Source organism: Equus caballus, chromosome 8 (assembly GCF_041296265.1).
Source record: "Equus caballus isolate H_3958 breed thoroughbred chromosome 8, TB-T2T, whole genome shotgun sequence".
Lineage (NCBI taxonomy): Eukaryota > Metazoa > Chordata > Mammalia > Perissodactyla > Equidae > Equus > Equus caballus.
Genome location: NC_091691.1, coordinates 30134979 through 30156136, shown reverse-complemented (window position 1 = coordinate 30156136; position 21158 = coordinate 30134979). Strand labels below are relative to the sequence as shown.

The 21158-nt window shown below is 40.8% G+C and overlaps 1 protein-coding gene across 31 annotated transcripts in view; it reads left to right on the top strand.

Moving 5' to 3' along the window:
* The window catches only part of RIMBP2 (RIMS binding protein 2), a 250731-nt gene extending 238834 nt beyond the window's left edge, over positions 1-11897 (top strand). For 14 of the 31 annotated variants that reach the window (XR_011441402.1, XR_011441400.1, XM_070275533.1 and 11 more), the window contains 4 exons: positions 2223-2326; positions 3599-3670; positions 8232-8366; positions 10482-11897. Coding sequence is in view for 27 of the 31 variants with exons in the window: in XM_070275533.1 (XP_070131634.1) it covers positions 2223-2326; positions 3599-3670; positions 8232-8366; positions 10482-10670 (500 nt within the window). In the remaining 4 variants the exon portion in view is untranslated. Of the gene's footprint in view, positions 1-2222; positions 2327-3598; positions 3671-8231; positions 8367-8874 lie in introns of all 31 variants that reach the window. The other 17 variants (XR_011441401.1, XM_070275539.1, XM_070275537.1 and 14 more) reach the window with 2 other exon arrangements.
* Positions 11898-21158: the final 9261 nt, after the last annotated feature.

Genomic DNA, 21158 nt, shown 5'->3' with positions numbered 1-21158 from the left:
TTCTAGAAGAGAACATAGGAGAAAACTTTGTGATGATCAGGCAAAGGTTTCTTTGATATGACACTGAAAATGTGACACATAAAAGAAAAACAATGTTTGACTTCATCAAAATTAAATACTTCTGAGCTTAGAAAGACACCATTGAGAGAATGAAAAGAGAAGCCACAGGCTAGCAGAAAATATTTGCAAGTAACTCAGCTGAAAGGGATTTGTATTTAGAATACACAAAGAACTTTCAAAACTCAAAAGAAAACAACCAACCAATAAAAATGTGGATGAAAGATTTGAAGAGATCCTTCACCAAAGAAGATATTTGGATGGCAAATAAGCCTACAGAAGATACTTCTTAACATCATCAGTGAAATACAAAGCAAAACCATGATGAGAAACCAATACACGCCCACTAGAATGGCTATAGTGCAAAAGACTGGCTGTACCAAGCATGGGCAAGAATGTGGAATGACTGGAACCACCATTTGCTGCTGGTGGGAGTGTAGAATGGTTCAACCACTATGCAAAACAGTTTCACAATTTCTTACAAAGTTAAACATGCACTTACAATACAATCCAACAATTCCATTCCTGTATCCTTACCCAAGAGAAATGAAAACTTACGCTCATACAAAAAACTATATGTGAGTGTTTACAGTGGCTTCACTAATAATCATCAATAATTGGAAACAACTCAAATGTCTTTCTACTGGTAAATGGACAAAATAATTGTGGTGCCTGCATACAATGGGAAACTACTCGCCAATAAAAAAGAACAGACTACTGAAGAAGGAATAATGTGACTGGATCTCAGACACACTGTCCAAATGAAAGAAGCCAGTCTTAAAAAGCTACATTCTCTGTGATTCCATTTAAATGATACCCTGGAAAAGGCAAAAGTATTCGGAGAGAGAACAGATCAGTGGTTGCCCCTGGCTGAGGTGACAACGAAGGAGCATGAAGGAATTTTGGGAGTTAATGGAAGGGTTCTATATCTTGATTGTTGTGGTGGTTATATGACCATATGGGTTTATCAAAACTTACAGAAGTGTACTCTAGAGTTACTTTGTAAGTTATACAGAATTTTATGTATTTATTTATACTGAATGTTATCCTAAGTTATACTTCAATACAGAGTACATGTGTATTGTTATTGCTACCTTCAGAAATTCGTATTTGTAACAGTCCTGGTGAAATTAGAAATCCTTAGAAGCACTGGAATTAACCTCTGGAATAATTCTCTACAGTCATGTGCCACTTAAAGACTAGGACACGTTCTGAGAGATGCGCCATTAGGCAAATTTGTCCTTGTGCAAACATCGTACAGTGCGCTTACACAAATCTGGATGGTACAGCCTACCAGCCACCTAGGCCCTCTGGTACTAACTTTATGGGGCCACCGTCATTTAATGTGGTCCGCTGTCGACCGAAACGTTGTGACGCGGCACGTGCCTGTGCACTGAAGCTCTGTTTCAGTCTCACATCTGCTGTCTGCGTGGAGCTCTTACACTCAGACAGTAACTAGAGGAATTCTCTCTGCACCCCCTTCTTGGGCTCTTGAGGATGCTGGGATAAGGCCCAGGTCACCGTCCGTGGCAGAACACGGCCAGGCGACAGGAGGGGACGTCCCAAGAGCATTCTCCAGAAGTGGCATCTTTTCAGTGACAGCTGTTAGAAGTACAGGGAAAGGACAGTGGGGAGGCTGTGTAAGAAGCCCCTGAGATGGGAGAGAAGGTAGCCCTTACAGACACACGGCCATGCCTCTGCTCTACAGAGAATTACACAGACAAGCATTTTTGAAAGTCTTTGTGGGGCTTCCTCAGAGCTATGGCCACAGCCTCCAACTGGCCCCACTTGGCCTCCCCAAGCCACATCTGCCCAGTGCTGTCCCAAATCGTTTAGATTTACTATTCCAGAGAATTCTCTGCTTCTTCTAAGTCTCCCTGGTTTAATAGACACACTGGAGAAAGGACAGTGTTCTTGCTACTATAAGGGGGACTGTCCTAGAGCTAAAATATAAGAGTAGGAAGCCCAAGGTGACTGACTTCAAAGTTGAAGCATTTGCCATCGCTAATGCCCATAAACATGAGACCCTTGAGGAGGGTGGTCGTCCCCGTTCCACTGGCCAAGTGCAACCTGGCTCCACAGCCATGGGGACCAGGAAGAGGGGGCACGGTTCACTTTGAAATAATTTCACAATGGCTTTCTTCTTCTCCTTGTGATTTAAACAGAGAGAAACAGAAGAAGTGGCAGGCAGCACTCAGTGTCGACCCGAAGAATGGTGGCCCTGTATGACTACGACCCGAGAGAAAGCTCGCCTAACATTGACGTTGAGGTACAAGCCAAATACCTTCTCACTACTGGCATGAAGCCACACCTGGTACCTTTACCTGCAGGGCTGCTGGTGAACGCCACGCTTAACCCCTTGACTGTAGCCTTCTCTGGAACCGTCCACAGAAGAGCTCCCAACCCTGTAAAAGGCCAACAGAACACTAGGTGGGCAGAAGAGAAGTAGTGAGCCTCATTGACATGCTCAGTGGCACGAGGGCTACTGACAAATCCTCATCCTTGTGGCCCAGGTTTCCCTGTACTGCCCCTGGAAGAGCAGTTTGGGATCCACATCTAGGGGTGATGGCCCAATTGGGTCATCCTGAAGGAGAAACAGAAGCCCACCACATGTGGTCAATGAACAAAGACAAAGCATTAAGCCCCACCCCCACGTTCAAGGCAAAGGAGAGAGAGGGTTACTCTCTGTACACACAGAGCATTAAGCCCCACCCCCACGTTCAAGGCAAAGGAGAGAGAGGGTTACTCTCTGTACACACAGCCTGGTGCGTCTTGGTGTCCTTGGCACATTACGAAAACTGGAAAGGATCTGCCTTCAGAAATGAAAGAGCTGGTTTTCAATCTGTGGAGCTACTTTCTTAGATGACTAGATGTATCTGAATCCACTACCCAGTATTTAAGTCACCAGCTCATGGTCCAGATTCAAACCTTAGTTATTCAAAGATTTCTGGACAGGCTTGATTTACATATGATGCCTGATGGTTCTTAGATATGAACTTTCTTCCCTCATTTTCATGTTTAGAGATAAAAATGCATATTTTTTTTTGTATCCTATACTATCTTCTATGTGCCTGTCTTTAGGTTGGTGCCTGGCATATAGTGGATACTTAATAAATGGAAATTTAGTTAATAATTGAGTAAAGATTTTTTACACTCAGTGAAAGAATATTTATATAACGGTCCTTTCACTGGAGAGAACATTTCCCTAATGTTCCAGGTTTTTAAGATTAACTATCTAATTTGAAAGGTGGACTTGCAGTATAACATGGTGATGATCTTGAATTCTGGCAGAGAATCAAAGCTCCACACCACTTTTCCTTTAGGCTGGCCTTGTTTTGGGGTGTAGTCACTTTCTAAGAAGCTATGAACAGAGACGTTTATTAGCTTTGTACCTTTCTTCCTTATTTCATTGAAAGAGTAAGTTAATATAACCAAAATAATAAAAAAAAAAGAAAGAACATGAGAAATCATGAATAAATTTTTTAAAAAACAACTACTTTGTACAGGAAGATACAATTAACTTTATATTCTATCTTTATAGGCTGAACTTACATTTTGCACGGGAGATATTATTACTGTTTTTGGTGAAATTGATGAAGATGGATTTTATTATGTAAGTTTTTGAAACATCAGGAAGCATCATTTCACTTTTTTTTTTTTTTTTTTTGCTTGTCTGTTCTTTCCCCTAAGATTAGGTATGAACTTTATACGGCTTGCTGAAAGTTTTGCCTAATTTGCTTGTCTCGCTTCACTGAGTTACATATAATATGGTGCTGTGAACTTCATCGTTCTGCTGACTTCGAAAGCCTCAAAACAAATTTATTCAGGAGTAGCCAAAAGAATTGCAATTCTGGATGTGCATGCTATGGCAAACCATAGGCAAATCCAGAAAACAAAGGAGGGGAGCTCCTTTTATAGAGGAAAGGGGGGAGAGGAGGAGGCTGTTAGAAAGGAAAGTTCATTGGGGGAGAGTAACGGTTCAGAGCGGCAATGACTTCTCATTGGCTGAACGGCGGTGTTTCTCTTCTGCTCTTGGTGGGTGAGGAGGAAAATCTTCCTTCAGTAGTAAATTCTGCCTCCTATAGAAGATGCAAGTGTCTGTCTTTTCCTGTTTGGTGTAATTGATGATGTGTGATAGGGTGTGAGAGCTCCCCCTACAGGCCTTCCTGACTCTAATTTACTTAAGGTTTCTTTCATTAATTTCCACAGTTCCTTCTTTTCCACTAGGGGTCTTTTTGATGTATATAAGCTGTAAACAAAGTGAAGGTATTCACATTCTTACATTTAAAAATTTCTGCAATCCAAACATTTACCAATTTCTGGATTATTTACTGCATAGGTGATAAAACACATTTTTCATTTAGGAAAAGGAAGAAATACAAATAAGCAAAATTAACTAATTAATGAATTAAAATCAACAGAGTTTAGGATTCCTTCCTGACCTCTCTCTTGAGCTGATGGCTGTCAGCAACATGGAATCCAGAATCCAGCCTTTGGGCGAGGCAGTCCCTGCTCAGGCCAGCCCCGGTGCCAGCCTCCTGCCTTTGCCTCTCTCGTGGAATACATCTCCCGATATTCCCTGAAGAGGGAAGGAATGTTGGTGGGGGGTCATCTCAGCATTTCTCCAGCTGGGTCACCTCCTGTGAGTGGCTGCCTCTCCCTGGCCAGATGCCCACAGGGCCACGAAGGAAGTGGCTGGCATGCCTGCCAGGTGGACACCCCTTGCAGTGGGGGGTGGGGAATGGGCATGTTGCATCAGTGTCCCCACCATCACCCACCTCTCATATCAGAATAGCTAAGAAACTACCAAGTCCTAGTGTGGTAGGTTTCCTTTGAGTCAAACAGATTTTATCACCTCAGGCACACATGGAATTCCGGGGCTCTCTTCTCTGTACAGTTTCTGATTATTAAGAGTATATACAGTTTTTAGTGGGGTTATTCATACTTTGTCCCTTATTTCTTTCTAGATCTTTCTTTCTAGATCAGATTGTAAAGGGTCTACGAATGGGGAAATGTCAAGATCAAGCTGTCTTTTAGAGAAAGTCATTCTGCCAAAGGTTTTGAAAGTGGACTGTTGAAGGGAGACGGGAATCCCAGGAGGGCAGGGGACAGGTGAGGGACACACTCCTGAGCTGAGATGGTCACAGAAGAAGGATGACAAAGGGAGCATCTATATTCTCCAGAGCTTGGATTAGTGAGGGTGAAGGTGTTGTTGAGAGGATCCCCGGGTTCTGCCTTGGTGATGGGTGGGTGTCCTTGTGAAAGAAGGGATAAGAACACAGTTGAGTGAAAATACAGTTTAGAAAATATTGAGCTTGAGGGGTATGAACAGGACACCTGAGCCTCTCCAAGATGGAATGGGGTTCATGCCAAAGGCGAGGTGCTGTAGATTTCTGGAAGATTCTCGTGACCTCTTCTGATGTAGCAGCTGCAGCAGTGGAGGCAACAGTGGTGTCAGGTGCACTTTGAGATTATGCTTTAATAGAACTGTGTGCAGAAGGCCAGAGGGAAAACAATAAATAGTGCCGGCGCTTCCATTCACTGCCCAGACCAGGGGCAGCCTGGAAGCCTGCATGTGCAAGACTGTGTGCATGCTGGCACAGGCCTCTTGCAATGGGAACATGGTGCCGATGGGGATTTGTACGCAAAGCTGTGCATTTTCACAGAACATAGTCCCCAAACACAAGCCAATGACTCCATCTGGTGCTCACCCAGAGAAATAGTGTTTTCTGATGCTGGAGGAAAAATCGGGCTGCTTTGGACTTATTGAGAGAGGTCTGGACTGGATAGAAATTCAAATGTCTTTGTGCATAGATGTTATTTGCAACCCTGGATGTGGAAGAAATCACCAGGGGACATATGCAACGATGTCCTAGAAAAGGTCTCTCAGTAACACCAACAGAGAAAACTAAGCCAATTGTTGGAGCCTGAGAAAGAAGAATTAGAGCAGCAGGTGCTCAGAGCGGAGTCTCCAAGGCCGGGGTGGGGTGAGGGGCGTGTGTGCACTGGACGTAGGAGGGACTATTGTACAGGAAGGCAGGAGGTCCCTAGGGCTGCCTCTTTTGTTTCAGTTAATTTTTAGTTTTAATTGTGGTAAAATACATATAACACAGAATTTGCCGTCTTAGTCATTTTTAAGTGAACAGTTCAGTGGCGTTAAGTACATTCACACTGTCGTGCAGCCATCACCACCATCCATCTCCAGAATCTTTTCATCTTGCAAAACTGAAACTCTGCCCCCATTGAACACTATTTACCCATTACCCCCTCCCCCAAGCCCCTGGCACCCACCCTTATACTTTCTGTCTCTATGAATCTGACCACTCTAAGTACCTCATGTAAATGGAATCATACAGCATGTGTCTTCTTATGACTGGTTTTTTTAACTTTTTATTAAGATTACGATAGTTTACAACCGTGTGAAATTTCAGTTGTACATTATTGTTTGTCAGTCGTGTTGTAGGTGCACCACTTCACCCTTTGTGCCTGCCCCCACACCCCTCCCCTTTTCCCCTGGTATCCACTAATCTGTTCTCTTTGTCTACATGTTTAACTTCCACATATGAGTGGATGACTGGCTTTTTTAACTGAGCATCATGTTCTCAAGGTTCATCCATGTTGTAGCCTATGTCAGGCCCCCTTTTAAGACCAAACAATACTCCATTGTGTGTATAGACCACATTTTGTGTATCCATTCATCCATCAATGGATACATGGGTTGCTTCCACCTCTTGGCTATTGTGAGTAACGCTGCTGTGAACATGGGTGTGCAAATATCTCTTTGAGACTCTGCTTTCAATTCTTTTGGGTATATCCACAGAAGAGGAATTGCTGAATCATATAATTCTAATTCTTTGAGGAACTGCCACTGTTTTTCCCATAGTGGCTACACTATTTTACATTCCCACCAGCAGTGCACAAGGATTTCAATTTCTCCATATCTTCACTAACACTATTTTGTTTAAAAATTTATTTTTTTAATTTTATAGCAACCAACCTAACAGATGTGAGGTGGTATCTCATGGTTTCGGTTTACACTTTCCTAACGTTTAGTAATGTCGAGCATCTTTTCACATGCTTGTTAGCCATTCCTATGTCTTATTTGGAGAAATATCTATTCAAGTCCTTTGCCCATTTTTTAATTGCATTTTTTTTTGTTGAGTTTTAGGAGTTCTTAATATATTCTGGATATTAACCCCTTGTTAGATATATGACTTACAAATATTTTCTCCCATTCCATAGGTTTCCTTTTCAGCCTTGATTGTGTCCTTGGATGCAGTTTTTAATTTTGATGTCATGGGCGGCTGCTTTCATATTGTCACTTCCTAGACCTTGTGAACAGAGAAACAGACTCCCATGTGGTCTGGGGCCAGCCAAGTTTGGACTTGGCTTTGGGCACTTGTGGTGCAGTTAGCATTGGGGTGGGGAGAAGTGACTTGGTGGGCTGTGACCCACTCAGTGCAGATATCCAGTGAGCAGTTGGACCTATGGATGGTGACCTTAACTATGTACATGCATGGATATATATATGAGTAGAAAGGTCTGGAAGGATATAAACCAACCTCAAGCAGTAATCTCTGAGGAGCTGTCAAGAGACACTTCCATTTTCCCCATTTTGTTTGAATTTTTATAATGAGAATGTAGTCATGCATAGGAAAGATGAAAAATATAAGGTTAAAAAGACAGGTCCTCTCAAACTTGCCTGCATACTAGATCACATTAGATCACCGCCCCCCTGCTCAAGATAGGTTGGATCAGTCTGGGTTGATGTGCCTGAGTAATGGGCTTTTACAAGTTCCCTAGGGATTCTGAGGCCAACCAGGGTTGGAAAACACTAACTGAGATGATCCCAAGGAGGTTCCTAAACATGCCTGATCCCAAGAATCACCTAGGCCCCTTGGCCAAAACACAGATTCTTCATCTCAGCCCCAGACAGGCCCAATCAAGTCCTCAGGAGAGGGGCCGGGGCCTTGCCCTTGAAACATGTCTCCAGTGTCATTCTGTGATGGAGGTAGTTTGGACACATTAGAGTCCCTTTGAGTTCTACCACTTTGGAACCAGAGAAAACTCACCATGCATCTCTGCTCTGAGCTACATTCCTTCAGCTAAAGCAAGAAGTGAGTTTTTGGAAAGACAGAGTAAATCGTTCTTCTGGCTCATCCCTGTGTTTTTAGGGGGAGCTTAATGGGCAGAAAGGCCTTGTACCTTCAAACTTCCTGGAAGAAGTGCCTGATGATGTAGAAGTCTATCTTTCTGACGCACCGTCCCACTACTCACAAGACACGCCGATGCGCTCAAAAGCAAAAAGGGTAAGCAGACATGTTCATTGTTCTTAACTTCTGTCCCACTCTGCCATAGATGGTCTAATTCAGTTTTTGCATTGATATTTTTATATCTTGGGCCGAACAGCATATACCCTGATTTTTTTTCTCTGCCCTTCCATGGGGGTTGTGCCTAAAAATTCTGAATTCTAAATCTTAAGTTTATTTATCCACAAAAAATGACCCTCCCAATTCTAACCAATCTATCTTTCATCACAAAGGAACTTCCCATCCGACATTATAGATGCACATTCCTGCTTGATTAAGAGTGAAAGGGGATGGCCAGTCCTCAGATTCGGTGGGCAATAATGCTCATTTGCCCTGTCAGGATTTTAGTCCTCTTACCAAAGATCAAAGAGCTTCTCAAGCATATTTAACTATTAGATTACATTCATGTTTAGTGTCTCATTTTTATTTTATTTCATCACTGCGAGTTTTTATATATTATATTTTTATATATATATTTTTATTTCTTTGCTCATCTGCTTGGAAACAGAAGAAGAGTGTTCATTTCACACCTTAATCAGGCAATGTAGCCTTCACGTAAGTGAGCAACTGAAGATACCTATAAAGATACCAACTTAACTACCTTAGACGGACTAATGCGGTAGATTTAAGGCTTCACTGTGGGGTGAAAAGAAAAGAAAAAAAACAAGAAATATGTCTCAAAAAGTCATTGGACCTAAAGTCTCAGTTGTAAAGCAACTGAATTTGTAGTGAAATAGATCATCTTTCGTAATTGTTTCCTACTAGTGACATTAAGACTATTTGGAAGGCCAACATTTGGAACATATTTCTTCACAGGCTAATCGTTTGTTTACATGGAGAGTGTTCCAATGTCTACTCCCACTGAAAGCTGCATATTGCATTGTTAGCCACTCTTGGAAAAAGCACAAGCTAACAAATATGTTTACTATCGGAAATTTTACTTTAAGAAAACATTACTCAAGATCAAGCCGATAAGTCATGAACACAAGGTGATGTTGGCTATGAATACTCCACACGCTGGCTTGAGTACTAGGCGTGTTTTCCTTAAGTAACTGTACCTCTGTCTTAGGAGAGAGCTTACATTTCTCCTCAAAGCACAAATAAGTGTTCTGAACACACACGTTTGGTGAAAGACTGATTTGTTGGTATACCAATGCAATACTAAGTTTCATGAAACATGCAGCTCAAATGATTGCATCAGATGGAATAGATGGTATCTTCAGGGGTACTTTGGGATGCTTTACTAGGTGTTTTCATTAGAATTAGACCTTGATTTTAAATCCAAGCAAGCTTGAAGCCCCTTGGCTTATATCATTTGCCTGCTGAATAATGAACACTCGTATTAGGAAGAGTTTGCTCTGGTGAGGTAAGGGAGCGAGAGAAGAGATGAGATTTTCTAATCTTAGGCACGTATCCAACATGAGCGAGGCAGATTTGCCATGCGCCATCTTGGAATACAGCGCTGCTCCTGTGAAGCACTGTTGACTAAGCACTGGTACTGAAATACTACCATGTGCTATACTGAGTAAAATTCTTCTTCAATTACTTGGAAATTATGAAAGCACATGATAAGGGCCTTTAAGCTTTCTTTGATTGTAATTAAGGTTCATTTTAGTTTTTTTTCTTTCAACCGGTGTGCCATCTCCAATGTCCCTATAGTATATCAACCCACGAATGCACTCAACAGTATCAGGATTTTATAGACCCAAGGAGTTTTCAAATACAACAAAATTTCCTTTAAGAACTTTTGCTTTTAAGATTATTGATGGGTACTCGGCCAATTTTACTATCAACCTAATTTAAAATAACTTTTTTCCCCTACTTTTGGTCTTGATTTACAAGGCAAATTATTCACTAGCTTTGTTTTGCCAAAGCAATGGCCGCCCCCTCCCCTGAAGACAAAGACACTGAAAACCAAACATTGATGGCTAGACCCTCTGTCTTAGATAAGCTGTGGGCAAGGGTGTTTGCTTCTCATGGCATACTTTAAAACTTGAAAGAATTGAACCCCTACTTTCCCTTTCCTGGTGGGAGACGGGGCAATAGGATGTTACCGAGTGGATTGATGTTGTTGGCGCTCACGCACTCAATAAACTGTCACAATGTACCTACTAGGTTCCTCCTGAGGGTTCAGGTACAGCAAGGAGAGCGCCATCCCCCACAGTCCATCTCCATTCGGGGTCACCTACGTCATCTATGGGTACTGGTAGTCCTGGGAGAGGCAGGGAAATGTCCTCGAAAAAGAAAAAGGGGCTGCTTTCCAGAGGCAAGAAACTGCTGAAAAAGCTGGGTGCAGTGAAATGATTCATGTGCTTCTGGACAATTTCCAAATCTATGTAATTTTCTTTAATTCCAAACTAGGGCTTTCATGACTCAAGTACTTCCTAAAAAAACCAATCTTCTCCCCTGACACCAGTAGAGAAATGCTCTTTGCACTACCATCCACTTTAAACCAACCGCCAGGACAAAGAGCGGCTGTTACTCTCTCTCCCAGCCTCCGTGCCAATCTGCTCTTATTGCCCGAGGTCTGACGGGAGGTGAGGGTATCTCATGAACACACAGGGGGCCAGTAGCTCTTGGTAGCTCACTCCCTCCCTGTGATTCCAGTCTTTGTGCATTTGTCATCTGCCCTTAAAGGAATGATTTTGACCTCTCTCCCTTTTCAAAATGCTTGCCTCATGATACATAACTCTCACTTTAACTCTGGTCTTGAAATTCCTAGTTTAATCGCCTTGATGTTCTGCCTTATAAATGCACAATGATTTGTACTGTTGAAATAAAAACCGCAGTGTACACTTTGTATGTGTTGTGCATTCAGTGCTCTCATCCTCACAGACACAGGGGTTTGAAATCAAGTTTTACAGGCTGTGCATTTTAAGATACTGGTTTTTCGTCTTTCAAAGCAAGCCAGGCAACACACAGAAAATGTTTACTTACTCAAATCTTTCAAAAGAGGGGAGAGAAAGTAACTTTGTTTGGTAAAGTACCACTCCTCCAACCTGCCAGAAAGCTACTATTCATTGCTTTTAGTGTTACATTTTTTGGCATATGGATTTATGTTACATTATTTGTCAAAATGCCAAACATAAACACAGCAGTGAACAGGACACATGTAAAGTAATCCACATAATGCATAAGCCACACCCAAAACATCCTAAATTTAAGTCTATCCAAAATGATTCCACACCAATCTTCATCATTGGCACTTGAACAAAAGATTTACAAAGTTGCTGGCAGATGTATTTGATGGTTACTATTTTGTAATTCTTGTCCACTTGTAAATTGTTTTTACTCTTTATACATACTTTTCAGACTGCCTTTCTTTTGTAATTTATGGAAGGTTTATAAATGAATGACAAAGCTTTCCCCATTGTGTCTTCAAGAAATATACTGTAAATTGTAATATAACAGTATGTGGTAGATTTATTAAAAAGAAATTACTCCATGTGTGGTTAAGTACTGTGTGGGTGTGTGCATGTGTACAGTTAGTATAAAATATTTTATAGAAATAAAATTTGTTATTTTATACAATGCCATTTATTCTGTATTTTTGTTTTAGATACTTTTTATCATAGCAATATAACTGAATTCCTTTCTCCTGTACGTCCAAGAAAAACTATAACCTTATCTTTTCTGGCACTACTTTTTTCCTAAAGTAATTCTGACCCATGTTTTGGGAGTCATTTACAAAGTGCTGTCACACTTACATTGTTGGTGGCAATCCATCCAGTGACAAGCAAAAGGTAATTAACATTGAGGCAGTATTTCTTGTGTATGAGAAATATGCATGTACAACAAAGACTTCCAGAATGAATTCAAGCTGTATTTGTAATATTTCCCTTTGGCAAACTTCAGAATTCAAATGATCTGAAGAAAGAGGTACACCAACTAAATACAGTAAGACACAACTTAACTTCTCAAACAAAATTTAAGAATTTTCCTAAAAGTCTTAATCATTTTAAAAGTCTCCAAATAACAGGGTTTATTCTAATTAAGTAAAACCGACGAGCTTATGGCAAGATGAAAATATAATTCAAACGTGTAACTTCATGAAACTATATATATACGAGTATATAACTGCTAGCACAATATTAGTCATGTTGAATTGTGTTTTCAATTACTGCATTTACAAAATGAAGGACTGACGACAGAGAGAAATACTGCATGATCTCCCTTACACGTGGGATCTAAAATAGTCAGACTCACAGAAGCAGAGTAGGACGGTGGTTTCCAGGGGCTGGGGGGAGGGAAAATGGGGAGATGCTGATCAAAGGTACACAGTTTTAGTTACGCAAGATGAATAACTGTAGAGATCTAATGTAAAAAACCCCTGAAATTCTAGATTAAATGGAATGTTTTAAATTAAAAAAAATCCAGTTTAAGAAATACTGATATAAAAAATTAAAGTCTACACTACAGTGTGAATGTATTTAATGCCACTACACACTTAAAAATGGTTGAAATAGTTAATTTTACATTACATATACTTTACCACAATAAAAAAAATGATGCCAATTTCTCAAAAAAAATCAACAAAAGTAGCTGGGACTAATGTTTCCCTAAATCTTTTGAGAGTATTTACAAATTTCCCAAAATATGAAAATGTAGGCAAACCCAAAGCAATAAAGTGCTGGACTTAGCTTTGGTGAATACTACCCAACATTTAAGGAATATATAATGTTGACTGTATACAAATTCTTGCAGACAAGAAAGAAGAAAGAAAAATGCCCAAACTCATGAGGCCAGCATTATGCTGATACCAAAACTAGAAAAAGACATTACAAGAAAACTAAAGACCAATAGCATCATGATCATAAATTTTTTAAAAAGTCCTTAACAAAATATTAGCAGACTGAATCCAGGAATACATAAAAAGGACGATACACTACGCCCAACTGTGGTTCATCCCAGGAATGAAGGTTGGTTTCATATTCTGAAGAAAAGTAACGTATTTTACTGTATTAACAGAACAAAAGAGAAAAGCTATCCAATCTTTCCAATAGATGCAGGAAAAGCATTGGACAAAATTCCACACCTGTTCATAAAACGAGGAATTTATCTCAACTTGATAAAGGTAACAGCCAACACTACACTTAACGGTGAAAAACTGACCACTTACCCCTTCCATCAGAGACAGTGCTGGGTGTCCATTTGACTACTTGTATTCAAAACTGTACAGTGCAGTAAGGAAAGAAAAGGAAGTAAGAGTCATACACTTCGGAAAAGAAGAAGCAAATAATCTTTATTTGCCAATGACATGATTGTGTACATAGAAAATGCTAAGGGATCGACAAAATGCTATTAGAACTGATAAGTGAATTTGGCAGATGATGGGGTACAAGACCAACATACAAAAATCGATTGTATCTCCACAAAACAGCAGGGAACAATGAGAAAGAGAAACTAAAATATAGATATAAATGATATAACAACAAATAAAAATATAATATGTAATTAGTTATATTAGCATCAAAAACATGAAATAGGGATAAATTTAACAAAATATGTGCAAGATCTGTATACTGAAAAAAATAAAACATTGCTTAGAGACTATAAAGGCACCTAAATAGAGATATATAATATGCTCATGCTTTGAAAGATATAGTATTGTTAAACTGCTAATTTTCCCCAAGTAGATCAATGATTCAGTGAAATTCCGGTCAAAATCCCAGCAGGCTTTTCCTAGAAATTGACAAGCTGATTAAAAAAATTATAGAGAAATGCAAATAATCTAGACTAGTCAAAACAATTCTGAAAAAGATGAACAAAGTTGAAAGACTCACATTACCTGATTTTGAGACTTATTATAAAGCTAAAGTAATCAAGGCAGTGTTACTTTTGTGTAAAATAGAGACACATAAATCAATGTAACAAACCAGAGAATCTAGAAATAGATGCATAGATATACGGTAGCTTCATTTTCGACAAAGGTGTCAGGGTGATTCAATGGGGGGAATATAGATAGTCTTTTCTAGAAATGTTGCAGAAAGGACGGAGTGTTTCTGGGGTGGGGGGGCGGGGGGAATTGACCCTGGTATCTCATACGATACACAAAAGTTAATGCAAAACAGATCATAGTCCTAAAATGAAAAACTTCAGACTATAAAATTTATACAAGAAAACATAGAGAGATTTGGCTAGAAAGATGTCTTGTATGGGACACAAAAAGCACAAACTATAAGAGAAAAAATCTGATAACTGGATTTTGTCCAATTTAAAAATGACTTCTCTTCAAATGATGCTTAAGAAAGCAAAACAGCAGCCAGAAACTGGGAGGAGACATTCATAATGCAAATATCTGACAAAAGATTTCTATTCAAAATATATAAAGAACTTTTAAAATTCAATAAGACCAATGAATTTAAAAAAAGTGCAAAAGATCTGAACAGACACTTCATAAAAGATGTACAATATACACACAAAAAGATGCTCAATTTCATTAGCAGGGAAATGCAAATAATAGCCCAAATAAGATAACATTATACACCCACTAGAATGACTAAAATTAAACAGACACATCATCAAATAGTGGTGAGAATGTGGAGCAACTGGAATTCTCATGCATTGCACGGGGGAATTGAAAGGAGGACAGTCATTTTGGTAATAGCACATCAGCTTAATATAAAATCAGAAAGCGTATATAGATCTGGCAATTCCAGGTCTATGTATTTACCCAAGAGAAATAAAAATACATGTCCACACAAAGGCTTGAACAGAATTTTTTAGTTCACTTAAATAGCCAAAAAATAAGAAATATCCAAAATCTCCATCTACTGATGGTGAATAAACAATTTGAGATATAACAATACAGTGCAATATTGCTTAGCAACCACTTACATAGACAGTAACATGGATTAATCTTTAAAACACTAACACGAGCAAAAGAAGCCAGAAACAAAGGAGCACATACTATGTGATTCCATTTACATGGAATTCTAGAGCAGATGAAAGGCAGATCATTGGTTGCTTGGGGTCAAGGTGGGAAGGATTGTTGGCAAAGGGACAAGAAGGAACCTTTTGTGGGAGGATTTTTCTAAATGCTGATAGTGGTAGAGATACAGGACTATATAAATTTGACAAAACTCATCAAATTGGATTCACTTATATGTAAATTATAGCTCAATTAAAAAGCTGAGTTACAATAATGGCACATAAGGTGGGTAGGAGGGAATGGAATTAAAGTGTTCAAAGATTCTCGCACTGTCCAGAAATAAAGTATATATATTACCCCATCCCCCAACTTCACAGGACCCTGGGGCCAGATGGGAAGGGGTTGGCTGTTAACAAAAGGTGAAAGCACACAAATTCCTAAGAGAGATGTTTTGTGACCCAGGAACGACCCTCTGTGGCCTGGCTGCTTCCTGGGCAGGTGCAGTCTCCACAGGTCCCAGGACTAGGGCCAAATGCCTTCTGTGCTACAGCAACCCTGGCCACGCCACAGCTGAGGCCATACAGCCCCCTCTGAAGAGCTCTTTCCAGCTTGTCAAGGCCACCCCTCATGACACCTCTGCACTGGACTTAGGCCAGGTGGGTGGGGAGCATGGGCAGGAATGGACTGGGCTGGGCCTACTTTTCCAGGTGCCCATGAAGAAAACAATGCAATGGAGCAGAACTCCTGGTGCTGAGGTGTGGCCAGAGGCTGGGACTTAGGACCACATTTCTCGGAGGCCTGAATGGTTGTTGCCCACAGCGATGGTTTCACCTCTCTGCCTGATATAATTTTATCCTGGCTGTTGCCAGCCCTGGGAAGATTTCTGAGTGTACTCACGTCCAGGTCTCAAGCCAAGATTCTCACTTGACAACTGGGAGGGGCACAGCCAGTAGTTTTTCAAGCCCTCTGGTGACAAAAATGTACCGCCAGGGTTGAGAACCACTGTGGAGAAGAGATTATCGCTCAACTTCAATGTGCATACAGGGGCTGGCTGACTTAAGGGTTGCATTACTTATTTATCCGCTCAACAAATATTTCAGAGCCTGCCATGTGCCAGGCATTGATACAGGCAGTGAGGAGACAACAGTGAACAAGATGCAGAAGTTATTGCCCTCCTGGAGCTCACATTCTAGCGGGGGAGATGATAAAATGTACAACAGGTAATCTATTATTGATTCCTGTAAAGCTGGGGAGAGCTCAAAGGGTACATCTCTATGCTTGTGGGATGCTGAAAATCTGGAAGATGATCCCTCTGCTGGTGACACTCTAACCGAGACCTGAAGGAGCAAGTGGAAATCTTGGCTTGGAGCACGCCAGGCAGGACAAGGTTCCCCGGGAGATCTATGAAGAGTGAGGACACAAGACCAGGCCCTCACAAGGAGCTGATTTTCCTGGGCGAGATGGGAACCCATTGCAAGAACTCGATCACTCTGGCTACTTTGTTGAAACAGACCAAAGTGAGAGTAAGGGAAACACAAAAAAGACCAGCTGAGCAGACCACCCCAGTAATTCAGAGGAGACAGTGGGGTTTGGGACAGGGACAGGAATAGTGGTTGAATACTCATAAGATTTACTGAGGAATCCAGAGTGTGACGTGAGAAAAATATGACTCAATGAAGGCTCCAAGATTTTTGGCCTGCACATCTGCAAGAACAGAGTTCCAGGTGACTGAACTAGAGCAGGTCTGAGGGACGTCAGTTTAGGTTTGGACATACTGAGATACCTACTCAACCAGAGGTTCTCAAAGTGTGATCTGGGGACCCTTGGGCTCCCTGAGACTCTTTCAGGGTTCTGTGGCCAAAACTATTTTTATACTGTTAAGAGGTCATTTGCTTTTTTCACTCTAATTCTTCACGGGCACACGATATTTTCTCGAGGCTACATTATGTGATGACAGCATCATTCTAACAGTTAATGGAATATGGGCTTCTGCATTTTGTTTCTAAAACTGAACTTCTGTATGGCAATTATCAGTAAATATAACTCACATAAAATCCTTGTGCCCTCAGCAACTTAAGAGAGTAAGAGAGTTCTGAGACCAAAAGTTTGAGGACCACTGTATGAGACACTCATTTGGAGATGTCTAGGAGACCGCTGACTATACGGGTGTGAAGTTCAGGAATGAGCCCAGGGCTGGAGATGTAAGTCTTGGAAGCACCTTCATAGAAATGAACCATGAGACTAACTGGAATTACCAAAGAAGAGTAGAAACAGAGATCCTAGTTCTGAGTCTGGAAACACTCCAACATTCACAAAGTGGGGAGGCCAGGAAGAACCAGCAACAGAAAATAAGGAACAGTTGGGGACAGGAGAGCATGTGTGTGGCATCCTAGGGGCCAAAGAAACCACTTGGAGGAAAGGGGACAGCAGTGGCAGATATGCCAACAAGTTTACTGATGAGGGCGAGGAAATGACCAATTAGCAACATTGAGATCTTGAAAAGAACACTGGGTTCAGACAGAATGGGGAGGAAAGGAATTGAAGACAAAGTAAGAATTTGGCTTTAAGGGGGAAGAAAGAAACTGAACAGTAGCTACAGGGGACATGGGGGCCCAAGAGGCTTTGTTTTTCAGGATGTAAAAATCACCACCAGGTTTGTAGGCTGCTGGGAATAAGGAAGAAAAAACTAGTACAGAACAAGGAGATGTGAATGTAGAGCAATGTCCTTGAGTAAATGGGTGTCTGGTGCACAAGTGGGTGGGGTTAGCTTTAATAAGTGGCACAGTTCCACGGCAAAGAAAGGTAGGGGAACATATATGTGGCCCCTACAGACTGCTAGATTGATGTGGGAGCTTGTGAAGTCCTCACGATTGCTTAACCTTTCAGTGCAACAGAAAGCAGGGTGATCAGCTGAGAGTGAGGATGCAGGTGGTGCTGGATGTTTAAGAGGGGAGAAAGTATGAGACACCTATGAGATGCAGGAACAAAAGGGGCTAGATATGCAGTATGCTGAGCAGCAGGCAAGACCACTCTCATGAGTTCAAAGGTGTATCAGTGAAGCATGTGGCCCAACTCCAGCCATGTTCATTTGCATGGGAACAGGCAAGCAAGCAAAACATTGGATTTAACTGGTGTGTTTTAGCCAGAAGTTGGACCAAAGTACTACTGAACAATGCGAGCAAGCCAGGAGCTTAAGTCCCTGCCAAGGAGTCTCAACTCACGGGGCATCAAATGACTATCAGAGGTAAGGGGAATGGATGTTGTGTCTGATGAAGAGACTCAAAGCTGAGAGTGTTTAGGGAGGGGGATCTGGAATTATCAATGAGGAACAAGGAAAACACCTATCCTACTTCCAGACCCAGATGGACTAGAGGTGTGGGAGAGACAAAGGTGCCACTCAAAGGTGGGAAGTGTCCTGGGAGAAAGTAAGGTGCGTTAAAGCAAGAAGGTAAAGGAACTTGTCAAACAGGAGTTGCTGATACATGACTTTCAATTCCAGAGAATATGGTAAAAGGCTTTAATAGAGAATGGTATCAGAAAAGGTAACTTAAGGAGCTCTCTGAAGACTAGTCTGAAATATTAGGGCTGGCATGGAGCCCTAAGCTTGCGATAAGACTTCAGGGATAAGGAGCATGCCATTCATCCTAAAGGTTCCCAGGCATGTAGGTGGGGAGATCCCGACTGACAATGGGAAGAGGATTGGGAGGGCTCATCAGAGGCAGAGTTCCAGAGTGCCCACTTGACTTGGGCTGAAGGCAGGACACAGGGTGTAAGAAGGGACAGTCTTATCTGGAGCAGAGGCACTCCAGCCTCCTGTTAACCAAGCAGCCTATACAGAGGGGTCATCTCACTATATTATGCAGACATGGACTCTCCACTGACTTGATCACTTGAAAATTTTACACTTTTTCTATTTTTCACCATGGATTTTTAAAATAATTGGGTTGGAAAATGAAGACAAACAGAACTAAACCTAGACCCTGAAATTTTCTATCTGAATGACAATACCAACTACACAAACTTGAATTTAACCTTAAAAACATAGACACTATCTGAAGATTCCTATAATAGCATCAGGTTGAAACTGCCGTTGAAAAACTTTATTCGACAGAGGGGACAGAGACACTGTCTGTGAACAGAAATTCCAGAAATACTCAGACAAAACTTCTATGAATTCTAAGAAATGTGAAACTATTAAATAGAAAGCTTCAATCAGGGGGAAATTCTGGGATTTTTGACGGAAAAAACCCTGTGCACCCAGAAAAAACTAAGATTTCCTGTCATAATCCACTTCTGAGGAACCACTTGGTGACCTACCATGTCAGACTAGGTGCTGGGAAGGGATAGCCTGATGTCAATGTCTTCAATGCTCAAGCCTTAGGAAGCAGAACTCAGGTGTGCATATTTCTCTTTTTAAGTAAGAAACATGGATTTCAGTTGAAGTTTTTGCTTTGTTCTTTGAAAGTGCTGCAATGGATTCCCTTACAGGTATTCTGTGTACTTGTTTCTCCAGAGGCGATAGGAACTGCTACCTTTATCCAAAAGTTGGCTCACCTTTAACAAGCACAGTAGATGACATCCCATTGTGGTTTGCCTGTTCATTCCCTCTTCTGGTTGTAGCACGTGAATTTTCCTTTGCAAAACCATTCCTCTACCAACTCCCAGCTGGGCCTCATCTCACCTAACAACTCCAAGTATACAGCATATGAGCCAAGCTCAACCTATCAGGGCAGTGCACCCGAGGTTCAAGGATGTCTACAAAGCCTGTTGCTACAACCATCAAAGAAGAGGTGTCCCTTTTATTGGGGTGAGGCTGAGACATAAACCTAGATTCTGTGACCATCTTTGTCACCCTATGAAGGAACTCTACTGATTAAAACCAAAGCAGAAGAGAGAGACAGACCCTGAATATCATTTCATCAACTAGACTCTATATACCTTGTCAGCTGGCATTCGTCAAAATTCCTAGACAAATCCCCTGGGATATGTTACAGACAGTTCACTCGGCCTCTCCCCCAGACGTTCTGATTCCTGGGTCTGGTTTGGAACCAAGTAGCCTGTGTGACTACGAAGCAAGCAAACTGTTGTTTTACAGATTCAGTTTGGGAACACTGCTAGGGTGAATGAGAAAGACAATCAATCCTCCCTCTTTTGGCTTAAACTAACTTGATCTTTTTTTGTCCTTTGCAACAAATTCTTTATGATACAGTGAGAGTCTCCTGACTACTGCCAACTTTGCCAGAATTACCACATTTACTAAGTTTTCATAGTTTTAAAGACATTAAAGCCTTTCAAATTCAAGGGATAGTTTAAAATCTGCTAAAAATGAAACTTTAATGAATTCAATTACTGACTAGCCATAACATATCCATGAATAAGTGCCCCAAATCAATCTTTAGACAGTTGTACCATTAGCCTTCCTTATACTCCTTAATGTTGTGACAAGCTTTAGCAACTTTTATCATTGATTTTTTGGTCTTTGTTTGGCATTCGTCTGAAACTTCACAATCCTTTGTGTTTCTTTTCTTCTAATGTTTAGAAACCAAACAGGTCAAGGAACCTGGACTAATAGTGAAGAACAACGTTAACAACAGGTATTAGCTCAAAGAACTAAAAGGAATATAAAATGGTTTTCATTCATAATATGTTAAGGCTAAAACCAAAAGGTATTTATTTGATAAGACCAAGTACAATAATGGTAAGACATGTAACTTTACTGAACTACTTTAGTTTAAATTATAGTTCTAATGACTTCTAATGATAATGTATCATCATTAATGTCTACATTCATTACATTTATATGGAATGTTTAAAGGTGTTCTCATGACACACAATTACTCATTAACTTCAAGCCTGCTCTTTGCAACATTTCCTGAAAATTCCTATGAATATGTAGATGTGAATAATAACAATTATCAACT